The sequence below is a fragment of the Ipomoea triloba genome, chromosome 12, assembly GCF_003576645.1.
Source record: "Ipomoea triloba cultivar NCNSP0323 chromosome 12, ASM357664v1".
Lineage (NCBI taxonomy): Eukaryota > Viridiplantae > Streptophyta > Magnoliopsida > Solanales > Convolvulaceae > Ipomoea > Ipomoea triloba.
In genome coordinates, this window is record NC_044927.1 from 2,066,929 (window position 1) to 2,090,395 (window position 23,467).

General features: G+C 36.2%; 4 protein-coding genes and 1 non-coding gene across 5 annotated transcripts; 1 reads left to right on the plus strand and 4 right to left on the minus strand.

The window, feature by feature from the left end:
• The first annotated feature begins 209 nt into the window (after positions 1–209).
• On the plus strand, positions 210–2,559 carry LOC115998431. Its single transcript, XM_031238011.1, has 3 exons — positions 210–515; positions 1,134–1,255; positions 2,094–2,559. The coding sequence occupies exons 1-3, from the start codon at positions 260–262 to the stop codon at positions 2,259–2,261; spliced, it is 546 nt and encodes a 181-aa protein (XP_031093871.1). The 5' UTR covers positions 210–259; the 3' UTR covers positions 2,262–2,559.
• Positions 2,560–3,512: 953 nt separating this feature from the next.
• LOC116000340 (3-epi-6-deoxocathasterone 23-monooxygenase CYP90C1) lies at positions 3,513–10,248 on the minus strand. The gene is made up of 9 exons (XM_031240405.1): positions 9,856–10,248; positions 7,165–7,495; positions 6,366–6,515; positions 6,007–6,285; positions 5,293–5,382; positions 5,123–5,201; positions 4,889–4,995; positions 4,658–4,785; positions 3,513–3,914 (listed from the first exon to the last, which is right to left on the minus strand). Exons 1-9 carry the CDS (start codon positions 10,116–10,118, stop codon positions 3,812–3,814), a joined length of 1,530 nt encoding a protein of 509 aa, XP_031096265.1. The 5' UTR covers positions 10,119–10,248; the 3' UTR covers positions 3,513–3,811.
• A 5,068-nt stretch (positions 10,249–15,316) lies between these two features.
• On the minus strand, positions 15,317–16,923 carry LOC115999739 (peroxidase 72-like). The gene is made up of 4 exons (XM_031239639.1): positions 16,598–16,923; positions 16,252–16,443; positions 16,000–16,165; positions 15,317–15,903 (listed from the first exon to the last, which is right to left on the minus strand). Exons 1-4 carry the CDS (start codon positions 16,835–16,837, stop codon positions 15,491–15,493), a joined length of 1,011 nt encoding a protein of 336 aa, XP_031095499.1. The 5' UTR covers positions 16,838–16,923; the 3' UTR covers positions 15,317–15,490.
• A 3,445-nt stretch (positions 16,924–20,368) lies between these two features.
• On the minus strand, positions 20,369–21,615 carry LOC115998430 (dehydrin DHN2-like). Its single transcript, XM_031238010.1, has 2 exons — positions 21,307–21,615; positions 20,369–20,910 (listed from the first exon to the last, which is right to left on the minus strand). The coding sequence occupies exons 1-2, from the start codon at positions 21,571–21,573 to the stop codon at positions 20,695–20,697; spliced, it is 483 nt and encodes a 160-aa protein (XP_031093870.1). The 5' UTR covers positions 21,574–21,615; the 3' UTR covers positions 20,369–20,694.
• Positions 21,616–22,684: 1,069 nt separating this feature from the next.
• On the minus strand, positions 22,685–22,756 carry TRNAH-GUG. The gene has a single exon. It is a non-coding gene; the product is annotated as a tRNA-His (tRNA).
• Between the last annotated feature and the right edge of the window lie 711 nt (positions 22,757–23,467).

Sequence of the window (23,467 nt, forward strand, 5' to 3'; positions counted from 1 at the left end):
ACGGTTTACGCAGTTACTATTACATATTGGTGGGTTTTAGATTTGGGCCGAGAATGTATAAAGTAAAGTTTATGCCTCCGGGTTGGGCTACTACAATGGACCTAAGCCCAATTCATCTTGCTTACTACCTTGTTTATTAAACGGTGACGTTTAGTCGTGATATTACGGCGTCGTTTATGCCTTTCCATTACACACTCTGTTTCCTCCAGTAAACCTCCGTCCCGCTCCCGTCTCCCCCAATCAGAGAGTAAACTAAGCAATGGGTTTCGGAGCCATAAGATCCGTCGCCCGACCCGTTTCCAGAGCCCTATTCTCTTACCGGAATATCTTCGCCGTTTCATCGGCGACGTCTCCTTCCATCTTTCCCTCCCTGTCGCCGGAGCTCCGGTCGCTCTTCCGCCCTAAGCTGCCATGGATCCCGCCGTCCAGCGCCTTCCACAGCTTAACGGACACCCGGTATCCGAAGCGAAGACCAAGCGAGTCCCGGCGTAAAAGACCAATCCCCAAACCTCCAGGTCTGTTTTCATTTTGGCGTCATTTTCCCTCTTCGCCGCTATAATTAGGGTTTTAGGGGTTTTACCATTTTTTTGAAAAATGGAAATTTTGGCCCTGTTTGGTAAATAGTTTACTTATCAACTAATTTTGGCTTATTTGGCAACTATTAGCTATTTTATTTTGTTAAAAAATCAATATAAGTTTTTGGTTAATAAGCTTTTTGTAACTCCAAAATGCTAAAATTAAAAAAATGCTTAAATCAACTTTATCAAAAAATGAGAAAATAAATTATACCGAACAACTATCAGCTAATCAGTTAATGTTATTAATTAGTTATACCTTCTAACCGAATTAGCTAGCATCCATTTACCAAACAGGGCCTTTATGACTTTCTGTTACACTGTTATAAGCATGTAGATATATTACTGAAAGAAATGTTAAAAACTATGTTGGAAGGGTTAAGCATTTGTGATTTCTATATTGCTGCTATTGGAGTATTGGAGAATGGAGGCTTTAATACTTAAAGCTGGGACCTTTTTAGCTCATGGCTGGAAAAACATGAAAATAATTTGTTTGGATATATTAGAAAAAAAAAAAGAAATAAAAATGCTTCATAAGGCCTTATTCTTGGAACGTAGGGCCGTATGCTGTGGCTAGGCGATTGCCCCATGACCCAAAACCTCCAAAGAACCCCAATGAAGGGAGTGTGAAGCGGAGGAATGAGAAGAAGAGAATTAAACTGCACAAGGCGTTTATTTTGGTATGTGCTTTTGAAATATTTTTTTCCCTGGTTTTGTTCTCTGAGCATGATGCGATTTCTTGACAATTAGACTGCCTTTTAGGATTGTGGCTAAATGAGTCCCCTCATAACATATGCACACACTCAACAAAGAATGTGCGTTATGGAATCAGACATAGAAGTGTTAATTCTGCTTTTGGTTGGTTTATGAATTTTGTCAAAGTTGTTTAAGTGGTTTTGAGTGTGATGACAGACATTTGTACCCGATTGTGATTTAGGGCAACTTATGTCAGTAGTTCTTATTTGAGGATATGCATGAATTTTCATATAATGTACTTGTTCTAAGTGATTTATCTTATTTGATCATAAGGTTTTAAGTTTTTCTCTTTGAACTAGGACTCTTTATAAATTTTACCTTTAAGTATAACGCAAAAGGAAAACGTGGGCCTGTGAGGCACTCATCGAGTGCTCTGCTTAATACAGATAGAAACCTAAATCACTACTGATTCTGTAAAAAGTAGGTCTTTCATATGGGCTGGTTTAGGGAATTGTAATACTGTATACTATTGAGTGTATTAAAAGTAGTGATCATATACTGCAGAAAACGACCTGACTTTAAGAAACAATATAGAAATGAATTCAGAATTCAAGAACCAAAATGTGACATTTTGGTATCAAGATTTGACGGAGATACAGATCAGAGCTTATATAAATAATACAAAGAATTTGAATGCTTTGTATAACTGCATCCCCTTCCTGTGCCAACGTAACATGTCCATTTCTTTCCTAGTTACATTTGAGTCTTTATGTTGGAGACCCTACTTTTCCTCTGGATAAAGTTCTGTTCTACGATGTGCAGTCTGAAAAGAAAAAGCGCAAGGCTCTGGTGCAGGAAGCCAAAAAGAAGAAACTAATTAAAAGAGTTGAGCGCAAGATGGCTGCAGTAGCAAGGGAAAGGGCATGGGCCGAACGACTAGCTGAGCTGCAGAAGCTCGAGGAAGAGAAGAAGGCGGCTGTCATGGCTTAAACATTCTGTTTACTTGAATCTCTTATGTCAGCCATAATTCTTTTGCTCTTCTCCGATCAGGGGTTATAGGTCTCGACGTTGTCTTCTGTGTTTGCTTCTTTGCAACCTTCCACAGCTCAGTCTGTATGGACTTATGGTCTCCTGTTGTCCTGAACCTTTTGGTTCGATGCCTTTTGTTTGTTATTAGAATTATCAAGTGGAAGATTATGCACTGAATTTATACCTTGTCAAAACATGTTCTGCTTAGCTATGGCCAATTGTTATTGCCAATGGTCCATGGACCTTGCATTTGCATTAATTGCATTCAGTTTATAAATATTGCTTAGAATTACTCCCAATGAGTTGCTTTGTGACCCTAGTAAACAAGTGCTCGACTCAAATTAAGAAAGTTCAACAAATTAAAGAAGGTCAATAGATAGCTCTATGGGAGTTGACTTGAAAACTTAAAATATTGTAGGGTTGCCACGTAATGTACAATATATTGCTCACAAAATGTGAAATTTTCTCACCCTCTGAGCCCCCACATCCCTGCCTAATAGGATAGTCGATGATGGATAAATTAAAGTCACTCAACGATCCATTAAGTAGGAGGAATCCCGGCCTAATAGGATTGCTGATGAATAAATCAATGAGACTACTATATTTAGTATAACTTCCACACTGCGATTGTTAAGAATTTATCACTTAAGAATCAATTGAGTTACTCATGCGGACATATTTTCCTTTTGGGCATTATTGGTGGGGTGCGGCGATGCACGTGCGCAAAACATGGGACGGGACCGCCACCACCTTTCAATTTCATATTATCAGTCCACAACCACCCTATGTTTTGTCAATCCCATGGGACATAATCGTGACTTTTAGGTAACAAATTAAGAATTAAGGTTGCAATAATGATTTTCTCCACTTGCACAATGGCCTTTATAGTACTAATCCAAATCCTGGCCCCATAAAGCATAAAGACTGATACACTTGAACCAACTTTTAACCTCTCCGATCCTTTATCTTATCAAATTCCCCTTTTAATGGCTGTTAATTAGTGACCCAACGTTTAGTGCATAAAAGTAACTTTAAGAAAAGTAATTTAGCGTATATGACTCATGATTACTTTCCTAGGTTGTCCCTCCACTATAGGCATACCAAACGGATAGATAACTTTCACTCTAATCATTTTTATTTTGAACTCGTCCTTTTTTTTAATCATGCACCAACCTCTCAATGGAAGTATTATTGTATTATTGTATTAATGTATATCAATCATGATTAAAACAGCAAATAATTCAAGTAAAATTTAACTTACCAATTGAATTAAAAAAAAAAAACATTTATACTCAAAACTATTCAAGACCATACAATCTTTTCCGATCCCTGGTTGAATCTACAGACTGGCCTGGGCCTCATCGCCATAAAATTACAACGTTCCAGTTGGCCTGATGAGTTGCAGTGCGAGTGTTTGAAGCAAGAAATGGCGACACAAATACTACTGAGGTCTGTAAAAGGTGGAATAATAATGGGACAACTGAGCAGAAATTTGTTTGGTCTGATCTGAACTAGAGAAGATGCTCCACGGCTAAGGGCGTGATGGCGATGGGCAGCTTCCGCCTCATTTTCACCGTTGGGAAATACACTATTTCGTCCTCCTCCGCCACCCACCTGTCCACCACAACCTCACCCTTCTTAGTCCCCATTATTGCTCAATTATTAATTTACTATTGTCACCAATAATATCAAAAATAAACTCATCACAAAGAGCACCAGCAGTAATAGTATTCGATACAATTAAATATACCATATTCAGCTGTACTACCGTACTATTTTTCGTTCGTTTATTGAGTTATGAGAGAAACCCAAACCTACTATTTGAAGATGAGCACGGGTATATCCCGGCTTGTGACCTTAATTGACAAAGGATCACAATAAGGTAAATCAACCTAAGTTGCTCATAACTGAGTGAGTGACAATAGAAACCCGAGCCTACTACCCGAGGGTATATACCAGGTAAATCACGTCTTGTGACCCTAACTGGCAAATAACCCCAATGGAGTAAATCAACCTAGGTTGTCATAGCTGAGTGAGTGACGAGAGAAACCCGAACCTACTACCTGAGGGTATGCACTGAACAAATCACATATTGTGACCTTAACTGACAAAGGATCACAATGAATTGAAGTAAATCAGCCTAGATTGTCATAGCTTAATGATTCAAGAGAAGCCAATAGACCGCTCCCTTTGATAGTTAAACTTGTAATCTAGTTACTAAATTAACAGCATGATCAATTTTGATCCAACTTTTTTAATTAACATCATGATCAATTTTGATCCAACTTTTTTATCTTTAAAATTTAAAATATACTATAGGTTGCATGTAGGAATGGTAAAAAAAATTTAAAATATACCTATAGGTTGTAACGAAGTGATGCAGGAAAATTGCGATTTCAAGCCTGGAGAGTTCTAGACCAGGACACAACCTTTGACCACCACCGAATGGTGTAAACTTGCTGCTGTTTATGTTAATTCCCGGCTTCTGTCCAACAAATATTTTTGTCACACATTAAAATTATAACTGAATTAATCGAAACATAATAATTTTGTTATAATCCGGAGACATATCAGGAGAACATACACACCTCCCATCTCCAAGGATCAAACTCGTACGGGTTTTCATAGTTTTCCTCGTCCATGTGCACTGACGTCAAGGAAGCCAAGACACACCACCCTTTTGGTATCAAATGTCCTATAACACCAAAACATTAAAAAAAAAAAAATTATTTACTGTTTTTGAATTATTACTCGGAAAATAAAGTTGATTTGATTTTCTGCCTTCAATCACAATTCACATGCGAATAGGGGAGGAATCAGACCTTTGATTTTGACATCTTTCTGTGCTTTCCTCCACACTGCATTTATAATATTTGCAATCCTTAGGGTCTCGCTAATCACCTAACATTTTCAATCATTTCTCAATCAGTTAAAGTTTTTAGTCAAAACTTAAAAAGACAGATACAGGACATTTACGAGTATAATAATTTACATTTTGAGTGAAGGAGAGTGACATGTAGTCAGTCCAAATGTATTCTTCCCCGGAGTTCAACTTTAGCTTACGTAATTCCATGTTCTCTTCCTGCAACAAGAAAATTATTATTTTTTTATATAAAAATGTCCTACCAAATAGGTCTGTTGATTTTTGAATGACAAATTATGAACAAGAATATATGATTGGGCGGTAGTGTGTAACTCACTGGGATCTGGATTAAAAAGAAAAGAAAAGAAAAGAAATTGTGGAAATTTTGGGAAAAATAATGCAAAAGGAATAAAGGCGGTGACAAGAGGGAGGGACAAAGCAGTAAAAGTAGAGGGCGTCCATGGCAGAAAGTTGTCCAATCGAAAACGTACGGCGACGACACATCCCATACTCCTTACACCCACGTGGATGCCCCACGTGCGGTCGTGCAGACAGTGACGTTAAAAGTCAAATGGAAATATTAAATTTAAAAAATATTTTTTAATAAAAATACGAGTACTGCACAATCATACGAGTGACGTTTTTTCCTCTGCCGTGTCCCCACTGCACTCTCGTGGGCGTCAGTCTGATCCCAACCGCTGATTTTTGCCCGCCAATTCCCATCCGTCCGTTTATTACACCCACCAAAATTATTGCGTAGTATTATTTTTTTGGAAAGGAGCCCACCAAGATTATTTAAAAAGCTGAAAATTATATAAATTATTAATGAATAGGAATGCATACCACTAACTGAGCTAGCGCCACGGGATTGTCACTTAAGAATTTGATAACTAGCGTCATTGCGGTTGGAAGTGTCTCCTCACCGGGAATCATCATCTCTATGAGGTTGCTAGTGATGAAATCTGACGGTAGTCGTTGCCTCGTCACGTCCGATTCTCCTGTGTCGCGTAACAACACGTCAATTGCGTCAATTGTTGAACTCCTCTGATCGTCTCTTTTCTCTATCTCATTCTTCCTCTCTTCCACCATCTTTCCAACCATTTTCAACAATTTTTTTTTTGCCTATAATTTATATTTTTATCTTTAAAATATTAATCAAGTATCAAACATTATACAATTAAATGAAAACTAATGTCGCATACCTTAAGGGACTTGTACAACGTTGTTCCGGGGAGTTTAACAGGGAAACATATTAGCCCCTTCATGAATTCTTCAAATTCTCTCTTCATGAAATCTAAATCTGGACCTGGCTCGACACTCAACAGCACTTTGACCAGAACTTCAAATGCAATCTTAGGGTATCCAAAAGAATAAAAATTATTACAAGGTACAATATTATATTTGCATATAACAGTACATACAATATTCACCCACCAAACATATCTTCATAATAATTTCATTACACGCTTTGTTAGGCTCCCACATAATCAATATCGTTACATATAATGTCAAATCAAATAATTGTTGTAATAAGTCTTTATAACTTATCATTCATTTTTAAGCTTACCAATGTGAAAGTTCTATTTAAAAGTATATATGTATTCATGTAAAAATGTATTCACATAATTAGTCATTCTCCACTTCTCATGTCACCACCACGCACTATCCCTCCATCCGACGACCTCCTAAGCTCATCAAGACTAATGAGGGTTCTAGGAAGGAAAGATAGAGCAAGCACATGATAACAAAGCTAAGGCTAGAAAATCAACGATCTTATCATCTGAAACATTCTTTATAAAAAATAATAATATTATTGTACTTAATTATCATATAGTATAATATTCAATTATTCATTACTATTTTCACCATAAAATTATTTAAAAAAAAAGAAGAAAAAGAATCTATCATATTTTAGGTGGGGTCCACAACTAGCTAGGAATTGTAAATAAATGGATGCATGTGGGTGGATATAAACAGTGGCCAGAGGGTATGGATAGGGACCTGTTTGGCATGATCTTGGAGGTAAATAACGAGGCCGTTTTTATCGGCCCAAGCCGACAGCGAGCGGCGGACAGTGTTGTGGATGTGAGTGGTGAGACGGGCTTTGTGCAGCGGCGATTTCAAGAAGGTTCCGATGAGTGCGTGCACTCGCTTGTGCAGAGATCCGTTGATTTGCAGTATGGAATTCTTGCCAAACAGTTCCGTCACTGATTTCGGATAGGACGGCACGAATATGTTGCCGTGGTTCAGTAACACAACCTTGTTCACCTCCGGGTCGGTGGATACTATGATTGGTTTCCCCAACAAGTGTGTCTTGAACACCTTCCCATACCTATTCACCCATCAAACAAACACACAATCCCACACATTAATTAATCTCCAACACAATCCCACACATAATTAATTTCCATCCAAGCTATATATATCACAAAAACTTTCACTTGAAGGATATACTCTTCTATCTCTACCACATACACAAAAATAATTAAAAAAGAAACAAAAAAATCACTATTTTCTATTTATAACCTATTGATGTCGGACACTCCCGGGTGTAAGGATGGTAGTTGGAATCAGTCAAAAGTCTATCTCTTTGTAATAAATGCGGTATTTATAGCTAAGGATAAGGGACAGGTTCCAACCCTTCGGCATGACAAGCACGTGAAATCCATGCACATGTGTTGATTGGGGCGGATAAAGAGCCACACACGTGTTATCGATGCTCCTAAAAATACGGAATCTGATAGCTGGGACATAGGTCGGCAAGCCGTACGGTCCCAGGCCTGGCCGGTAAGGACAATAAAGGAATTTGCGCATAAGCTAAGCATATAGGCTCAACAGTTAAGATGGTCGGAAAAGGTCTCAAAACGAGTCGAAATAGGTCGGGTCACCAAAACACGCGGCAAAGGTCCAACACCGACAACCGTATAAGCACGGATCCTAGGAAATAATCCCGATCACCTATAATCACTATATCCTATACCTTATAAAGTCACTGCAAATCCATGACTATGTAAATCCAACTAATTTAACTTTAAGACTTAACAAAACAACACGAATATGAGGTTGGGGAGGTGGTTTTTCTGGTTGGGGATGTAACTAGGATAGTAGGGTACAGTTGCTAGTATAGTAGACTGGGGGGAGTGGCAGCTTTTATAATTAGTAAAATGAATGCTGCTTTGTTGCAAAATCTTTTCTTGTTTTTGATGAAAGGAAGCTGCTGCAGTAATAATGTAGCCATCTATTGGTAAAGCAAAAGGGGGAGGGTACAATGCTTCATGGAAAAAGATGTTTCCTTTTTGCAGTCAGAGCATCATCCCCCTTCTACCCCCTCCTTTCTTCCCCTCCTCATTGGCCACTATTTCATCTAATGCTTATTTTTAGTCAAACCCTCTTTCATCCTACTCTCATTCACTCATTCCATTTTTTTGAAAGTACTCTAATTTCATCTAAACCCCATCTTTCTCTCTCCACCCTCATAATTCTTGTACTTACAAATCATAAATTTAATTCTTGTTAATATTATTTTCGTTCAGAATATCACATAAGAAGACACAAAATCTTTCTAATACGATTTACCTTCTCCGATATGATTTCCATACTACTACATAGGGGGAACAAAATTTATTTATTACATACCCTCGTGTACTGAATGCAAAATTCTTTCATAAAGAAAAGGGTATTCTAAGCCGTTATAGAAAAATTTTTAAAGATCCTTCTAAAGAGCAAAACTCTTGCCATGTTTTACTCCCTAATGTAATGAAAAAGGAAAAAAAAAATTATTTAAAGAATCAAGAACTATAATTTAAAGGGCACTACATAAAATTCCTCACTAATTTGATGTTTTACATTATTTTTGTCCCACTATGTTTTTCTTTTCATTATTTTAATACTTAATTTAACCAAATATTTAGCCTAATTTAGATATTTTTATAATATAGATTATAAATCAAAATGATTATAATAATACAAAAAAGCATGAAAATAAGCTTTTGAATTGTATTACATAACATTTTTTTGTTAAATTACGAGATGTTATGAGCAAACACTATAAACTCGTACCATATACTACTAATTCTTGTTCGCATCAAGACAAAATGCTCGAATTCTGACATTAGGATTTGTATCAGAGTTAGAATGTGATTAGTTTACTTGTAAAAAAACAAAACATAAGGGACCAAACCATATCACACGTGAGATTGTTAGATGCAACTAACGGTGAAAAAAAATTATAAAATTGTGAGTGGATATCACCAAACTAAAGGCCGACAAATAATTTTTGGACTTCACGGAGTTATTCATAAGGTGGTGTCGGCAATAATGGAAAGACGACATGAGAACAGCTAGTTGCGGAATTCAATTAACATGATTAATCCCCCATCTCTATCAATATTAATGCATTATTATTCATTTAATATATTATATTTTGAGCCAAAACAGTTTAGGTGTGAGTTTTCCAAATTAGTAAAATTTTAAACTATATATATTTTTAAATTTTTAAATTGTAAATTTAAATTATATATTATATTTTTAAATTTAATAATAAGTAATATAAAATTTTAAATATATAAATTAGAATTTTTTAAAATGGGAATAAAAGTCAATCAAGGATTAAGGAGTGAAATATCCAGGAAAATTTAAAAAAAAAAATTAAGGAGAAATGGAGAGAGAGAAAAGGAAAGGCTGTTTACTCACAGAGACTTTCGTTTCTCCATGAAGGAGACGGGGCGGGAGGTGTAACCGCTAGCTATGAAATCGAGCGTTTCGCCTAACAGCGGCCAGCCGGAGCTCCCTCTCGGAACTCTGCCGTCAATTTCTCCGTCATTGTTATCCGGTTTTCTCGTCTCCTTCCGCCGCGCAACCACCAACCAAACGGCGCCGGCTGCGACCATAACCGCCGTCGCAATCACGATAGCCAAGTCCAAACCGTTTCCGATCGCCGCCGCCTTCTCCTCCATTTCTTCTCGATTTTCTCGGCTTCGATCTGATCCAAAACCACATACGTTCTCAGTAGTCCAATATTATATACATATACTGAGTGTATGTATATATATGTATATATGAGTGAGTACATGCAGTGGTCTCTTGTATCTATCTCTATATATTTATATATATCTAACGGCGGGGATAGTGCCATAGTGGGGTGGTAGGTGGCGCGGGGGGGGGGGTTGAGTGAATATTTGATTAGGATACGAACACCATAAATGAAAGGCTATATTTGCTGCAACAGTGGTAGGGAAAAAAATTCTTTGGTGGGCCGAATGTGACCTTTAGACAGAATAGTAAGAAAAAAAAATATGATTAATACTATTTTCTGTTTTTTATTTTTTATTTTTCAAAATTTATTTATTCTTGAACAATTAAAAGACATATTATGCTGTCACATGAAGGATGCGAGGATAGTCATAAAAGAAAAAGGAAGGTAAAAAACGTGTTTAAATATAAGAAATTGTTTTTCTTTTTCATCATAAAGGATACAAACATTTATAGTAAGTAATTATTGAGATATTATTACATATTTACCTATACCATATCAGTAGATTTGGAATATCTGTAAAACTATACCATATCAGTAAATTTAATTGATTTTTCCAAAGTTGTAATTAATTTTAAATTTGGAATATTTCTAAAACTATAGACATAAAATTAATCAATTGTAATCAATTTTGAATTTGGAAGATTTTGCAATAATTGTAATCAATTTTTGCGCAGCACATAAAGTGTAATTAATTTTAAATTTTAATAAATCACATTTAAATATTCTTTTTTTTTAATACTTCAGCCTCCCTCTAATGAGAATTAGACTTTTATTTTACGTGTAAACGTAGAATGCAACAAATTCCCAATACCTTTTGGGAATACACCCAAATGATAGCTTCCAATCCCCTGATTGACCCATATGTGCTAAGTAATACTCACAATTACTCCCTTTATTTAAGATATGGGAAACTTTCACGACTTCTCTTTGTGCATATTTAGATAGACTATTTTAAAGCACATGACACTTTCCTACACATTTTCCAGGTTTGTTACATCTTTTAGGATTTTTATAGCATTTATACATAACATCCTATAGTTGGTAGAATATTTTAGAAGCATACACATAACACTAGAGGTACCTCTAGAACACTAGGGAATCTAGATGCTTAGAATATTCTAGAACACTAGGGAATCATCAAGTGTGTATATTAGAGTTTTGGAGGGTTTTAGAGAGTAAATCTTAACTGTAAGATCAAGTTGATCTCCTCCATCCATTAAGGATGTGGGATGGATACAAATACCCCTCAAGGGGCCGCATTTGTAACCATCTAAGATTTCAAGCATACAAGTTCTATACAAAGCTCAAGTGTTTCCTTATTTACTTATCATCACTTTCAATGGATCTGGCAAAGCTGACTTGCTAGGGAAATATAGGCCTCATAAGACGAGGAAACGAGTCCGACACTTTGTATCTATGTGATGTAATATCCCTTCCTTTACCGCTTCTACGACTCCACAGCTAGATCACATTATCACATTGAAGTATGAAATTAAAAGAAGTATAGAACAAAAAATGTGAACGAAGTGGAATAAATATATAGGTCAGACTCCCATGAGAATTGGTAGTACCCTGAAAAATGTTTGAACTAATCTAGTCCATTCAATAACAAGATATCAACTATTGGAACCTTTAGCATTATCCTAATACAAATGACAATATGAACCTTAGAATTTGTTTTAGAACCTTAATTTATAAAGTATTGAATTTATTGATAGAGTAATACTACTATATTTATATATTAAACATCTTGATCTAAAAGCTATTTCAAATTTGGTAATTTATATGTAATAGATGAGGCTTAGATGGCATATAGGGAATCTCTTATTTATTTGACGGGTGAAAATGTATGACAAAAAAGTATTATTCTTATTGATATGTTTCAATTCTCTGTTCTAGGGACACTATTTTTGTGATTTTTGTGAGAATGTATTCTCATACCAGATATAATTGAACTAGAAGGGTGTAAAAGAAAATTTTGGTTGAGCACAAACCATGCAAAGTATTTAAGAGCTAATAACTTCAACAAATTAATTATTTTTTTGTGGAGAGAAGGGGCCGGGAGGCCCCAAAAATTAACGAAGTCTTAAGCTTCCATCGCATCACGTTAACATCCCTTCCGGAGGAGAGTCGAGGATTGAGGTACCCCACGCCGAGGTCTGCCCAAGATTGGCAAGGAAATTCGCACACTGGTTACCTTCGCACAGCACGTGTGTCAACTTGATGTTCTGGAAATTAAACGCCGAATGAGGAGTTTGCAGTCAGTGATCAAAGTGCTTTCGACTGCCGTGGAATCTGTTTCGTTACTAGAATGGGGCATGGACTCATCTTACTGTCACTTACTCTTGCATAGATGTTAATGGAAAGCTAGGGATTGGGGATCATATATGTAGTGGATTAGCAAGAGTCATGGGAGGTGCAACAATGGTGCCAATGTTATTATCATAGCTCACTATCCATTACCAATGAATCTCACTCTCATGACAATTCAATACGTACTAGCTGCACATTTTGTTAAACACATAGCATGCAAGTCTCTTCTATTTTTTTCAATGCAAATTCAATATTGTGGCTATAGTAATATCATATTTTCATAGCAACAACACATCTCCATAGATTCTCAAGTATATATAATCCGCAAGATAATCACACAAAAGATCGAGAAAATCACTATCACACAACAAGAACCATGCTAACTAATTCAATACACACTCCGTTTATGTAATTGAGTTCATGGAAGCATTTATAACAAGAGCAAGCTCAATCAAAATCCTAATAAAAAATCTAGTAACTCATGATTAGACTAGAAAAGTAAAAGCAAAATGAAATGACATGTATTGAAAGCACAAAATGAAACTGAAGGAATTGAATGTAAAGTACTAAAAACTTAGCTTTGATTCAATGTAGACCAAAGATACAAGCTTGACATGAAGTTGTAATTGAGTTGAAATCTAATCTAACTACATTCTAAGTAGAGAGAAGCTAGGGAGTGAAAATCTAAAAGTGACCCTCAAAAACAGTCAACCCCCTTTTATAACTGTTGAAATCACACCTTATTATAAAATACTAGGTTCGATCACGATCAATGTCACATCGTGACGACTATGCTCTGCAAAATATTCTTATTTTTAAGCTATTATTCACCTAGTAGATGTTTGAACTAGATTTTGTGATATTAATAAAAAAATTGTATATCTTTGAAATAGCTTTCCAATACTGTTAGAATTACTTCATTTGGACATTCCTAGACTGGGATATGATCAAAATACGAAAAATTACCGGACAAAACAAAGTATGTCACGGTTGCGATCACATACGGGTATTGCCATTAGCGTGACGCTTGGTTCTCGTTCCATGTTTTTGGTCATTTCCTTTGCTCATTTGGGTCCCTAAGTCATGCTAGGGTGCTTCCAAATTGTTGTTCTTTCACTTAACCTCTTACGACTCACGGAAAACATTTTCGTGCCAAGATGACTTTACAATAAACATCTAATTGAACTCTAATTATGTGATTTTACGATTAATGCTTCCAAATCGCTAAATGACACACATGAATCAAATAAGTACATATATAACTTCAAATTAGCAAAAATATCATATGGATTTAATGTCAAATGTACATAAAAGAAACATAGTAAGAATCCACACTCAAACAGAATTCCACATTCAGATACATTAATTTCTGAAGTCAGTAAAATTTCAAACTACAAAGCATTAATCATACAATGAAAATTACAGCATCCAAATTACAATGCATCAGGGAACTACTTAGATTTCAATATACTAATGTCCATTCAATTAATGCCATTTATAAGCCAACACTGGGCTCATAGAACTGTCAACTGTGCACCTTGGGGCACAGAATTATAGTACTTCTTCAGTTATACTATGTCTTACAGGTTAGACTGTTAGCTGTTAATTATGACACCTACTATTCATCTGGAGATATACAGTGGATTCATCTTCATTTCTGCCAAGAGCAAATAGCATAGTTTCCATTTTTGAGCAAAACAAGAAGTCAGAATCCTGGCAAAGCGAACAGATCATGACTGGAAATGGGAAGACCTGGAATCAGTTTCATGAGAACTGTAAAGCTATGGAGTAAAAAATTAAGCTTCTTCCTTATTAGTCATCTTGAAGAATACTTGAGAATGTTTCAGCACAAGAAGCTTCAAATTCATGGAAACCACTGCACAATGAGCTGAACTTAGTTATATCAAGCTTTAATTTAGGGCAATCCAATCAAGTTAGTTAGATTGTTAGCTTGGTAACCATAAAGTTAAAAATTCGACTCCTAGTGAAAACTGAGGATTCACTGAGCGACTCGCGATTTACGTTCTCTAGCGCCCTTGGGCAGAGGTTCTGGGGGCTTAATTAGTTTAATGTAAGCTGAGAAACCTAATGCATAATAAAACAAAGTTACAAATTTGACTTCCAGTAGGAGCGGATTATTGGTCTTCTTAGTTTGAGCATATCAGCTATGTGTAGCCTATATTGGTTTATCACCTGTAGTCTTTTGCCGGCTAGGGTCACAAGACGGAATTTTTCAGTGCACGCTCTCGAGTAATGGTTAATTAAAAAGTTACGGCTTTACTTGATTTTGGTGTGTGAACTTCAACACCATCACTGAATCTCGGATTGCGCTTCCCACTGTGATCAACCTTATGTGGATAGACAGATTAATAAATGAGACATGGTACAACTAACACAAGCTGAATAGTGAAAGCTTCAGAGCTCATAACACTGGCCTGTACTTGTGCAGAAAGGTGAAAGCTTCAATCTGTTCTTCATCAAGCCTACTTCATTACAATGATGCATGATCAACATATAGTTCCAATGGGGCATGTGGTTTCTCTCCCATGCTGTATGCAAGAACTGGTTTTATATTGTTATATGTTTCTGAACTTATCCATGTGATAGTGTTAGGGTGACTAGTTTGTTAAAATAAAGATGTCGTCTTTTTATATACCCAGATATGCTTGCTTAGGTAGATCAGTTGGTTCTTGAGTGGCAGATTGTGGTCAAGGACGCAAGATTGAATCCCGGTAACCATGTGGGGGCCAGTGGGGCCTTAAACCTACATAGTATGACTTTTGATCCAACTAAGCTTTGAAAATGGAAATTTATGTAATACTTTATGTATATTCAAACACAAACCGATCAAAAAAAATGAGGAAATACAGATTACAGACACTCAAAAGCTGGAAAAATGGGGAAAAGAGGACAATAAATGACAACCAAGACACAGTTTATTACTTCTGCTGTTTCAGTGAGGAGTTTATGGTATTTGTATTAAGAGTTGATCTTCCTGCAATTCTTCCTGATTTCTCCCTTGGAGCCGGTGAGAGGCGAAATGTTGGCCATCTTGATCATGGACGAGGCGAAATGTTGAAGGAAAAGCTCATTGTTCTCTGCATATGCTTTCACCAGCTGCAATGAGGCTTCACTCTTGGTGGTCAGAACTTGGTCTGAGTTGAGAAGTCCCTTGTTTGCCAACAACAGCTTGAAGTAGCTGTTGTCGAACTTAGTCGGGCTCACGAAGTCCAAGAAAAACAGGTTCTGGTCGCCACCGGATCTCGGGCACCTGTTGCGCAGCTGAGCAGCATAGTACTGATCCAAGGTAGAGTCTGGTTTGCTGTTTCCAGATTGGTTGTAAAGCCTCTGTCTGAAGCTGGTACATCTTGAATTCCCAATTGTGTGGCTCCCTGTCACCCACATAAATAATTCTTAGCATTTAATCAAAAGTTTTTGTGTTTACAAAGCTATCAATGATATGATTTAGTTAATATATATATATTTACCAGATAATGCCACAAGATCAACAAGATCAAGGCCCTGGCGCTTGAACTTGGTAAGAATGGTTTGGAAGGTGTTGTTTGGGGCAGGGATGTTGTTGTTGGAGCCACTCAGGCTGGCACTCCTGGAGTCTTTCCTTCCTAATGGAACTTCCCAGAATGGTCCACCACTCTGTTTATAGTAACAACATATCATTTAATTTGGTATCAGAGCAAAAATAAACATAATCTGGTAGAAACAGAGGGGGTGGTTTTTACCAGATGGGTAGAATCCCTGGCAGCAAGTTGCATAATATCAGCGCAAGAAACAGTGTGAGGGCACTCCTTCTCCAAGGCAGCTTTGATATCATCAATCACGTTAAACCCGCGAGCAGATTTTCTGTTGGGGTTTGAATTCTTCTCGCTGGTTATGCCATTCCCGCTGTCTAGAAGTATAGATGCATCACACCCCTAATACACCACACATGCATATTATATTATAATTAGTAACACCAACAATAAACAACTCCATGCACAATTGTTTTCGATAAGATTTAAACTCGTAACATAAACTAAGGCCCCTCGACTCCTCGAGACCTTACAGAATAAAGTTTTTGACAAGTACCTGAACAAAACAGTCATGAAAGGCGAGCCTGAGCAAAGAAGCAGCCATTCTTGCTTCTTTAGCCACCGCTTTCGCAACCTCAAACCGGACAATCTCTAGCGCTCGTGGGCACGACTTCTCGTAATACTGTGGATACAGACTATCACCACCACCACCACCATAGCCCTTGTGACAGAGCGAAAGCGGTGCAAAAGCAAGAAGAGTAATGGCCATGAAGAAACACTTGATTGACACAGCCATTGTTGCCAAACTTAAGCTGTTATACTCTCTGGAAAACTGAGGTTTAACAGTACTGAAAACTAATGGCTAGTTAGCTCTGATGAATATGTGGGATTGGGTGTGGGTATATATAGAGTCTAAGTGGAAGAAGACTTGCACAGATACATCAATGGTGTTTTGGAGTTGGTGTGGAAAAGTAGTATTCAATTGCCCCATGAAATTAACAAGTGAAGGAGTCAATGAACCCAGAATTTTTAATTAGGCATGATTAGTACGTCAATAGGGGATTTGGATTAATGCAATACAGATGGTAGATCATGACTCTTATTGGTACAATCCAATTCGGTAGTTACAAGAATTTCAACGCTTTCTCATAATTAAACAGTAGAATGTTAAGTTATTGAAACGACCACTGCACACTCTCGATAGTATCTGCAAGTTTTTCTCGTCACTCAAAAGTTGGAATACACTTATATGTATTCTTAGTGCATTATTAGGTACTAAACGAACATCGATGAACTCTGTGTTAATTTAAATGAAAGGGTTTGACACTTTTAAGTATTAGAGCAACTCCATTAGGTTTTTTTTTTTTTCAAATGATTTTTAATTTTTAGATCTAAAAAACTTGATGATGATTTTTCAACAAATGTGATTTTTTCGCAGGAGCTGATTTTTGTGGGTTCCTCTGAATAACTAAGAAACACAAAAGTTGTGCCTTTTGCATGAGCATCACTGCATGCGCCAGCTGAGCGCGTGAACATGTTTTTTTTTTCCTCTACCTTCTTTCTCTTAAATGGCTATGACAAAAATCAACTTAAAAATCTCACTAATGAGATTGATCTTAGGTCGAGAGTCCGGATTCCAACATAATATGTTTATGTTATGAGTTCTACTAGATGCTCGGATCTTCCCAAATTCTACTTCTTCACTTTTTACTCCTTAACGTGATAGACAATGATAAGTTATTTTCAACATTTGAGTTTCAAGAGAAATGTCTACGTAAAAAATTTGAGTGTGAAAATAAAATTTGAAAGTAAAATTTAGAATTCCACATAATAATTTCCGTATGTTATAGTGCTTAGCAAGGTAAACTTGGTACTAGCTACAGACAATAACAGTACAAGCTAGCATTATTAAGGAGTCTCCGGAGGGCTTGATTTGGTCAGCCATCCATATTTTTATATTGGCTTGTGATTGAAGCACGCGGAAACATTAATCTAAGGAACACCCACCTGCTCTCTTGACAAAAGTCGGTACCAGATTGAGTCAAATGTTTTTACATTATTATGATTATGGAGTATATTAATGTTTCTTATCCTCATAAGTCTTGACAGCCTAATTATGTGATTCATCCAAGGAACAGCCACCTGCTCTCTCGACAAAAGTCGATACCAGATTGAGTCAAATGTTTTTGCATTATTATATTAATGTTTCTTATCCTCATAAGTCTTGAAGCCGCCTAATCACATTTGGCAAAGTTACTTATAGTTCATATTTTCTGAGTGATTAGAAAATCTGCAGTTATTATTACTATCTGAGAGTCTGGATAAAATAAATTTTATGTTGTGATTTTAGTTGACAAAAGATTACAATAAGATAAATCAATTTAGGTCGTTAAGCCAATAATTTTACTGACTTGGCTGAAAGTTTAATTTATACTCAGTATTAATTATCAGGATTCATTTATTCATTATAATTTAATATACGGAGTAATTATCAAATATCAAGATTACGGTATTGATAAAATTCTCTTTTTAATACTTTTAACAAGTTAAGAATTGAACTTGTGATCTTTACTTAGAGTTGTGTGGTAATACGGTTAATTATAATATCTTGAACATTTAAAAGAAAACACTTAGGCCCTGTTTGGTAAATAATCAGCCTATCAGTTAATTTTGGCTTATTTTACCACTATTAGTTGTTTGGTTAATAAGCTTTTTGTAACTCCAAAACGCTAAAATTCAAAAGGCTGCTCAAAGCAGCCTTTTCAATTAGCTTTTTGATAAAAGAAATGATACCAAACAGCTATCAGCTAACAACTAATCTATCAAACAACTTTCTACAATCAGCTAATGTTATCAACAAATCGTACCTTCTAACCCAAACAGCCAACACAATCAGCTAACAGTCATTTACCAAACAGGGCTTTAATTATAACCAAGATTGAAACCTTCTCGTCATAGCTTTACTGTGTTTTTCAACATTTCTGGAATCCTTAACCCGCTTCTTAGATCTTCTTGCGTATCGTACAAGTAATAAGATAACTGGACATATAGGCAATAGCTTGACGAGGTAAATTCAATTACTTTATTTAACGAGACCAACGACGACCATCTATGATGCCAATTCAACGCAGCATGCAACATGCTTTGTTTAATCAGGTGATATCTTACTTAAAATTAATTGATAATGAGTCCGTAAATATTAACTATTTAACCACATCTTTTTATAATATCGTCAAGTTTCGAATTGAGCGGGCTGAACTCGACCAACCTGTCATGTTACCAGATATAATGATGTGTTATATCCCTTTCAAAATGTAAATTTGCCAATGTTACTGCGCTACCAGGTAATTTACAAAAGACAAGGCTAAAGTAGGAGAGAGGAGGATAGGTCAATCTTTACTGCAGAAAGAATGAATGCATGAATGATTTATTTATTAGAACAGGTAGGGATTAGGAGAACTGCTCCTCTATTTTTCAAAAAACATACACAGCACATACATTTAATTCCGCTCAAGCCCCAGAAATCGGTGGAAGAAGTAAATCGTAAAATGTGTATCAACTGAATGTCAGACACCTAAATGTTTCTAATACATTATTACTGATCATAACAAGGTCAAATTCATACCTCTTTTTGTAGTCGTTCGAATCTTACACTTTACAACTGCTAACAAAGTAAAATTTATAGACTTATTTTGAATTAATTAGCTAGTTGAGCAGTGTCCGGCGGCTAGAATTTAAACTTTATGTATGTATGGGCTGCTGCGATAATTCCAATTCAAGTTGTTTGTGAACCCAATAATTATGCAAGCAATGACGCGATGATTGGGCAAAATTTGCATTAATTTCTATAGGTGTTAGTTGCATAAAATTATACAGTGAATTTTGAAATCCTAAACCTGTTATTAATGCATGTTCCAAAACTTTACAAAAAGTCACATGTTAGAAAATAGACCAAGTCAGCATAGAGCATTATAGCGATACGGGTTTGGTTGAGCTACCTCAATTAATGTACTTAGGTGTTGTAACAAGTACACGCAGTACCTTAATTAACACCCCTAACCTCAATTAATGGATTGCATGTTTATATCTTATATGCTCAAAACGCCACTCCACCCCAAGTGTACATATATTACAAGCCAATTACTTTTTGATGGACCCCAAAGCAACATGTGGACCATAGTTTCTTTTTTATTGGGTGACTCGGACCTTTAGCATGATGTTAACTCTAATACGAATAAGTTGATGAAGCATGCATGTGCTCTATCTTAATTAAAAACCTAAACTACTGCACATTTATATATGTTTATATATTATACGCTCAACAACATGCAACCAAACAGATATTAATTAATAGCTATTTATATATAATGACATGTATGTATATGACTAACAAGAAATACAAGGATCGGAGCTTGTACATACAACACAAGACCACTCTTGATGTTGCATATATGCATGGCCTGTAGAACAAGGTAAACTAACGCCATGCTTTATGACTCACACAACCTCACAATACATATATAAATATATAATACAACATATACATACACACAGCGCATACATACACACGTACACATGCATATTTATAGTATGCACATTATTATTATTGTATCTTCCGAGGAGAAAGCTAAGGTACGTGTGTTGATGGATGGATCAGTGCATTCCAGGGATCTTTTCCTTGATCTTCTCCATCATCCCCTTCTTTTCGCCACCTGCACCCGCTTCTTCTCCCCCTTCATTACTGGTAATATGTTCAGCAGAGGCAGGGTGGTGGTGCTCCCCTTCCTGCCCTTCACCACCCAACTTCTCTCTCATCATCTTCCCCTTTGTTCCCTTCTTCCTTCTCCCTCCTTCTCCATCATCCTCAGACTGCATGCATTCACCCATAATATATCATGTCACTCTAAGATTTCCAATATGTATATATATATATATATATATATATATATACCATTTCCACGAGTCCATTTGGACAGATATGGGTCATTGAATGTTAGAGACTAATGGCTTAGATTTCTTTAATTGTGCAACTGTACAAGCAATTGTACACAAGAAGTGCACAATTATACAGTTAACAAAATCTAAATTATTGATTTAATTAAGTATTCAATGACCCAGATTTATCCACTTAAGGACTCATAAAAATGGTAGACTCATGAAAATGGTGAACTCATTTGATCTATATATATATATATATTTTGAAAGATCTATATATATATATATTAAGGTTTTAATTAAGTAGTTTGGTTGAACTGAATTACTCACAGAGCTGGAGCTTGAACTGCCGGATCGACGAAGCTGAGGTTGCTGATGCATGCCCTCCATTGCAGTGGGAGTTGCTCCGTGGGGTCCACCGACATGCATGCCCTCAACCACTGCAGTGGGAGTTGTTCCGTGGGGTCCACTATGCATGCCCTCGGTCATGGTCTGGTGCTCCATAGCCATAGGGTTGCCAATGCCATGTCCATCGCCTCTGCGCATTTGGCCTTGGCCTTGCATCTCACCATATTGCTCTCCAAATTCAGCTGCCATTCTCTCCACAAAAACACAAAGCCAATTAACGTTGTATGTATCTTAGGAATGTCGGATGGGAGTTGATGATGGTGAAGCAGAGGGTGTTGAGCATTTATATAGGCGATGAATTATATTACTCAACTCTTTACGTAACTTAACTGATTTAGTTTGGGATGAGATATTATTCTCCCCAGGAAAAAGACAGACAGTGGCTCCTCGGACACTAGCGTTACAGGTGTACACTGGGGCAAGTCGGCAACCAATAGCGTAGAGATGCGTGGCAACATGTAGACAAGTGTACGACCCTGTGCCGACACTTCCATTCAATTGGCAGCCTACTGTACAGGTGGAAAGCTGCTCAATCCTCAACCTTTATCATAAAATGGATAAAATGTAGCTCTTGAGCTAGAACAAGTGGTTGATCACTTGACCTTAATTATGGCCGAAGACGTCATGGTGAGGATTCAAACCCATCTCAATTAGGGTAGGATGTGAGTTAGACTCCTTGTATGCCCCGTAAAGCGATGGACTGATTGAAAGAATATTCGTACAACTCACAATTTGCATCCTCTAGTGATGATACTAGAGGCTAATTAGTTTAGTCGTTCAAGCTGAGAATTCTATGTATAAAAAAGTAGATAAAGTGTAATATAGGTGGTTTCAAGGAGTTCTAGAATCTATGTATTAAAAAAATAAAAAAGATAAAATAGTGACATTAGAGACTGATTATTTGATCAGATAAAAGGTAACATAAGGCAAGTTCATGGAGTTCAGGAATTTATGTATAAAAAATAGATAAAATATAACATGAGACAGATTCATTAGTGTTCAAGTCACAATAGATTCAATCTTACGAGATAAGAAACTTATAATTAAGAGTTGCTAACGAAATTAAAGTGTAACTAACCCTTTGATAATTGGATATATATGAACTGGTTGTATTCATAGTAACAACATTACTCATTAGTACCCAATTTGGATATGCACTAGTTGTAACCTTAAACGTGTAAACATATGGGCCCTTTCTTTGCTTTCATATTTATTCCTGGAAAAGATATGGGCCCTTTCTTTGCCTATCTGCACACTCAATTGCTGCAATGCAAAAGCTACCATAAAAGATGTGCATCAGTGTGGCTGCTGGGATTCGAGCCCAGGTCTCCACGGCCACAACGTGGAATTCTCACCACTAAACTACAGCCACTTGATGAATAATATCTGACCATTTTTTATCAAATACACGTACTTTGCAAAGTTTTGAAGAGCCTACCTAACATGTAAAAGATTACCTATAAAAGCTACAATTTGAAACTTTGAACCTTTTTGCAATCAATTTTGATTAATGAACAAAGTGTGAGCCCTCAACCTTCAAAGAAGAAGGATTTGACAAGAAAACTGATTTTTATGGTGAAATCGTTGGGGATGATAAGGTTTATTTAATTTCAACAAATGAAATTTATCTTCTTTATAATTAAAGCAACTTATTGTAAGTTTTCAACAAAAAAAAAAAAAAAAGTAATTTATTGTAAAAAACGCACATCTTCCTCTTGCAGATCAACTAATGCATTGATGAGGCTTTTTGGTTCATTCACTATTCGAATGTATGTTTTGTGTGAGAGCTGCCTTGTGACCATAGCATGTAAAAAAATCACAAGGAAATAAATCAATCTAGATGCTATAACTGACCAACTCAAACTAGAAAAGCCAATAAACATCTATCTGTTAATAGACAACTCTTCTTTACCATCAACAACAACGATGGGATTTGATTCAATCTTGCATGAGAAGAAACTTTCAATTAAGAGTGGCTCTCGAAATTAATGTGTTACCCTTTGATAAATGGATATATATATATATATATATATATATATATATATATATATATATATATATATATATATATATATATATATAT

What these genes read in the sequence shown, in the direction of transcription:
- LOC116000340 (XM_031240405.1), bottom strand. Translation starts at nt 10,118, where the DNA reads ATGGAGGAGAAGGCGGCGGCGATCGGAAACGGTTTGGACTTGGCTATC. An exon ending in ATGGAGAAACGAAAGTCTCT is followed by an intron (nt 7,496 to 9,855) that starts GTGAGTAAACAG and finishes ATGGGTGAATAG; the next exon opens with GTATGGGAAGGTGTTCAAGA. An exon ending in GAAAGATGTCAAAATCAAAG is followed by an intron (nt 4,996 to 5,122) that starts GTCTGATTCCTC and finishes TTGGTGTTATAG; the next exon opens with GACATTTGATACCAAAAGGG.
- LOC115998430 (XM_031238010.1), bottom strand. Translation starts at nt 21,573, where the DNA reads ATGGCAGCTGAATTTGGAGAGCAATATGGTGAGATGCAAGGCCAAGGC. An exon ending in GCAGTTCAAGCTCCAGCTCT is followed by an intron (nt 20,911 to 21,306) that starts GTGAGTAATTCA and finishes GAATGCATGCAG; the next exon opens with TCTGAGGATGATGGAGAAGG.
- LOC115998431 (XM_031238011.1), top strand. Translation starts at nt 260, where the DNA reads ATGGGTTTCGGAGCCATAAGATCCGTCGCCCGACCCGTTTCCAGAGCC. An exon ending in ACCAATCCCCAAACCTCCAG is followed by an intron (nt 516 to 1,133) that starts GTCTGTTTTCAT and finishes CTTGGAACGTAG; the next exon opens with GGCCGTATGCTGTGGCTAGG. An exon ending in TGCACAAGGCGTTTATTTTG is followed by an intron (nt 1,256 to 2,093) that starts GTATGTGCTTTT and finishes TACGATGTGCAG; the next exon opens with TCTGAAAAGAAAAAGCGCAA.
- LOC115999739 (XM_031239639.1), bottom strand. Translation starts at nt 16,837, where the DNA reads ATGGCTGTGTCAATCAAGTGTTTCTTCATGGCCATTACTCTTCTTGCT. An exon ending in CCAGGGATTCTACCCATCTG is followed by an intron (nt 16,166 to 16,251) that starts GTAAAAACCACC and finishes TACTATAAACAG; the next exon opens with AGTGGTGGACCATTCTGGGA. An exon ending in TGATCTTGTGGCATTATCTG is followed by an intron (nt 15,904 to 15,999) that starts GTAAATATATAT and finishes TGTGGGTGACAG; the next exon opens with GGAGCCACACAATTGGGAAT.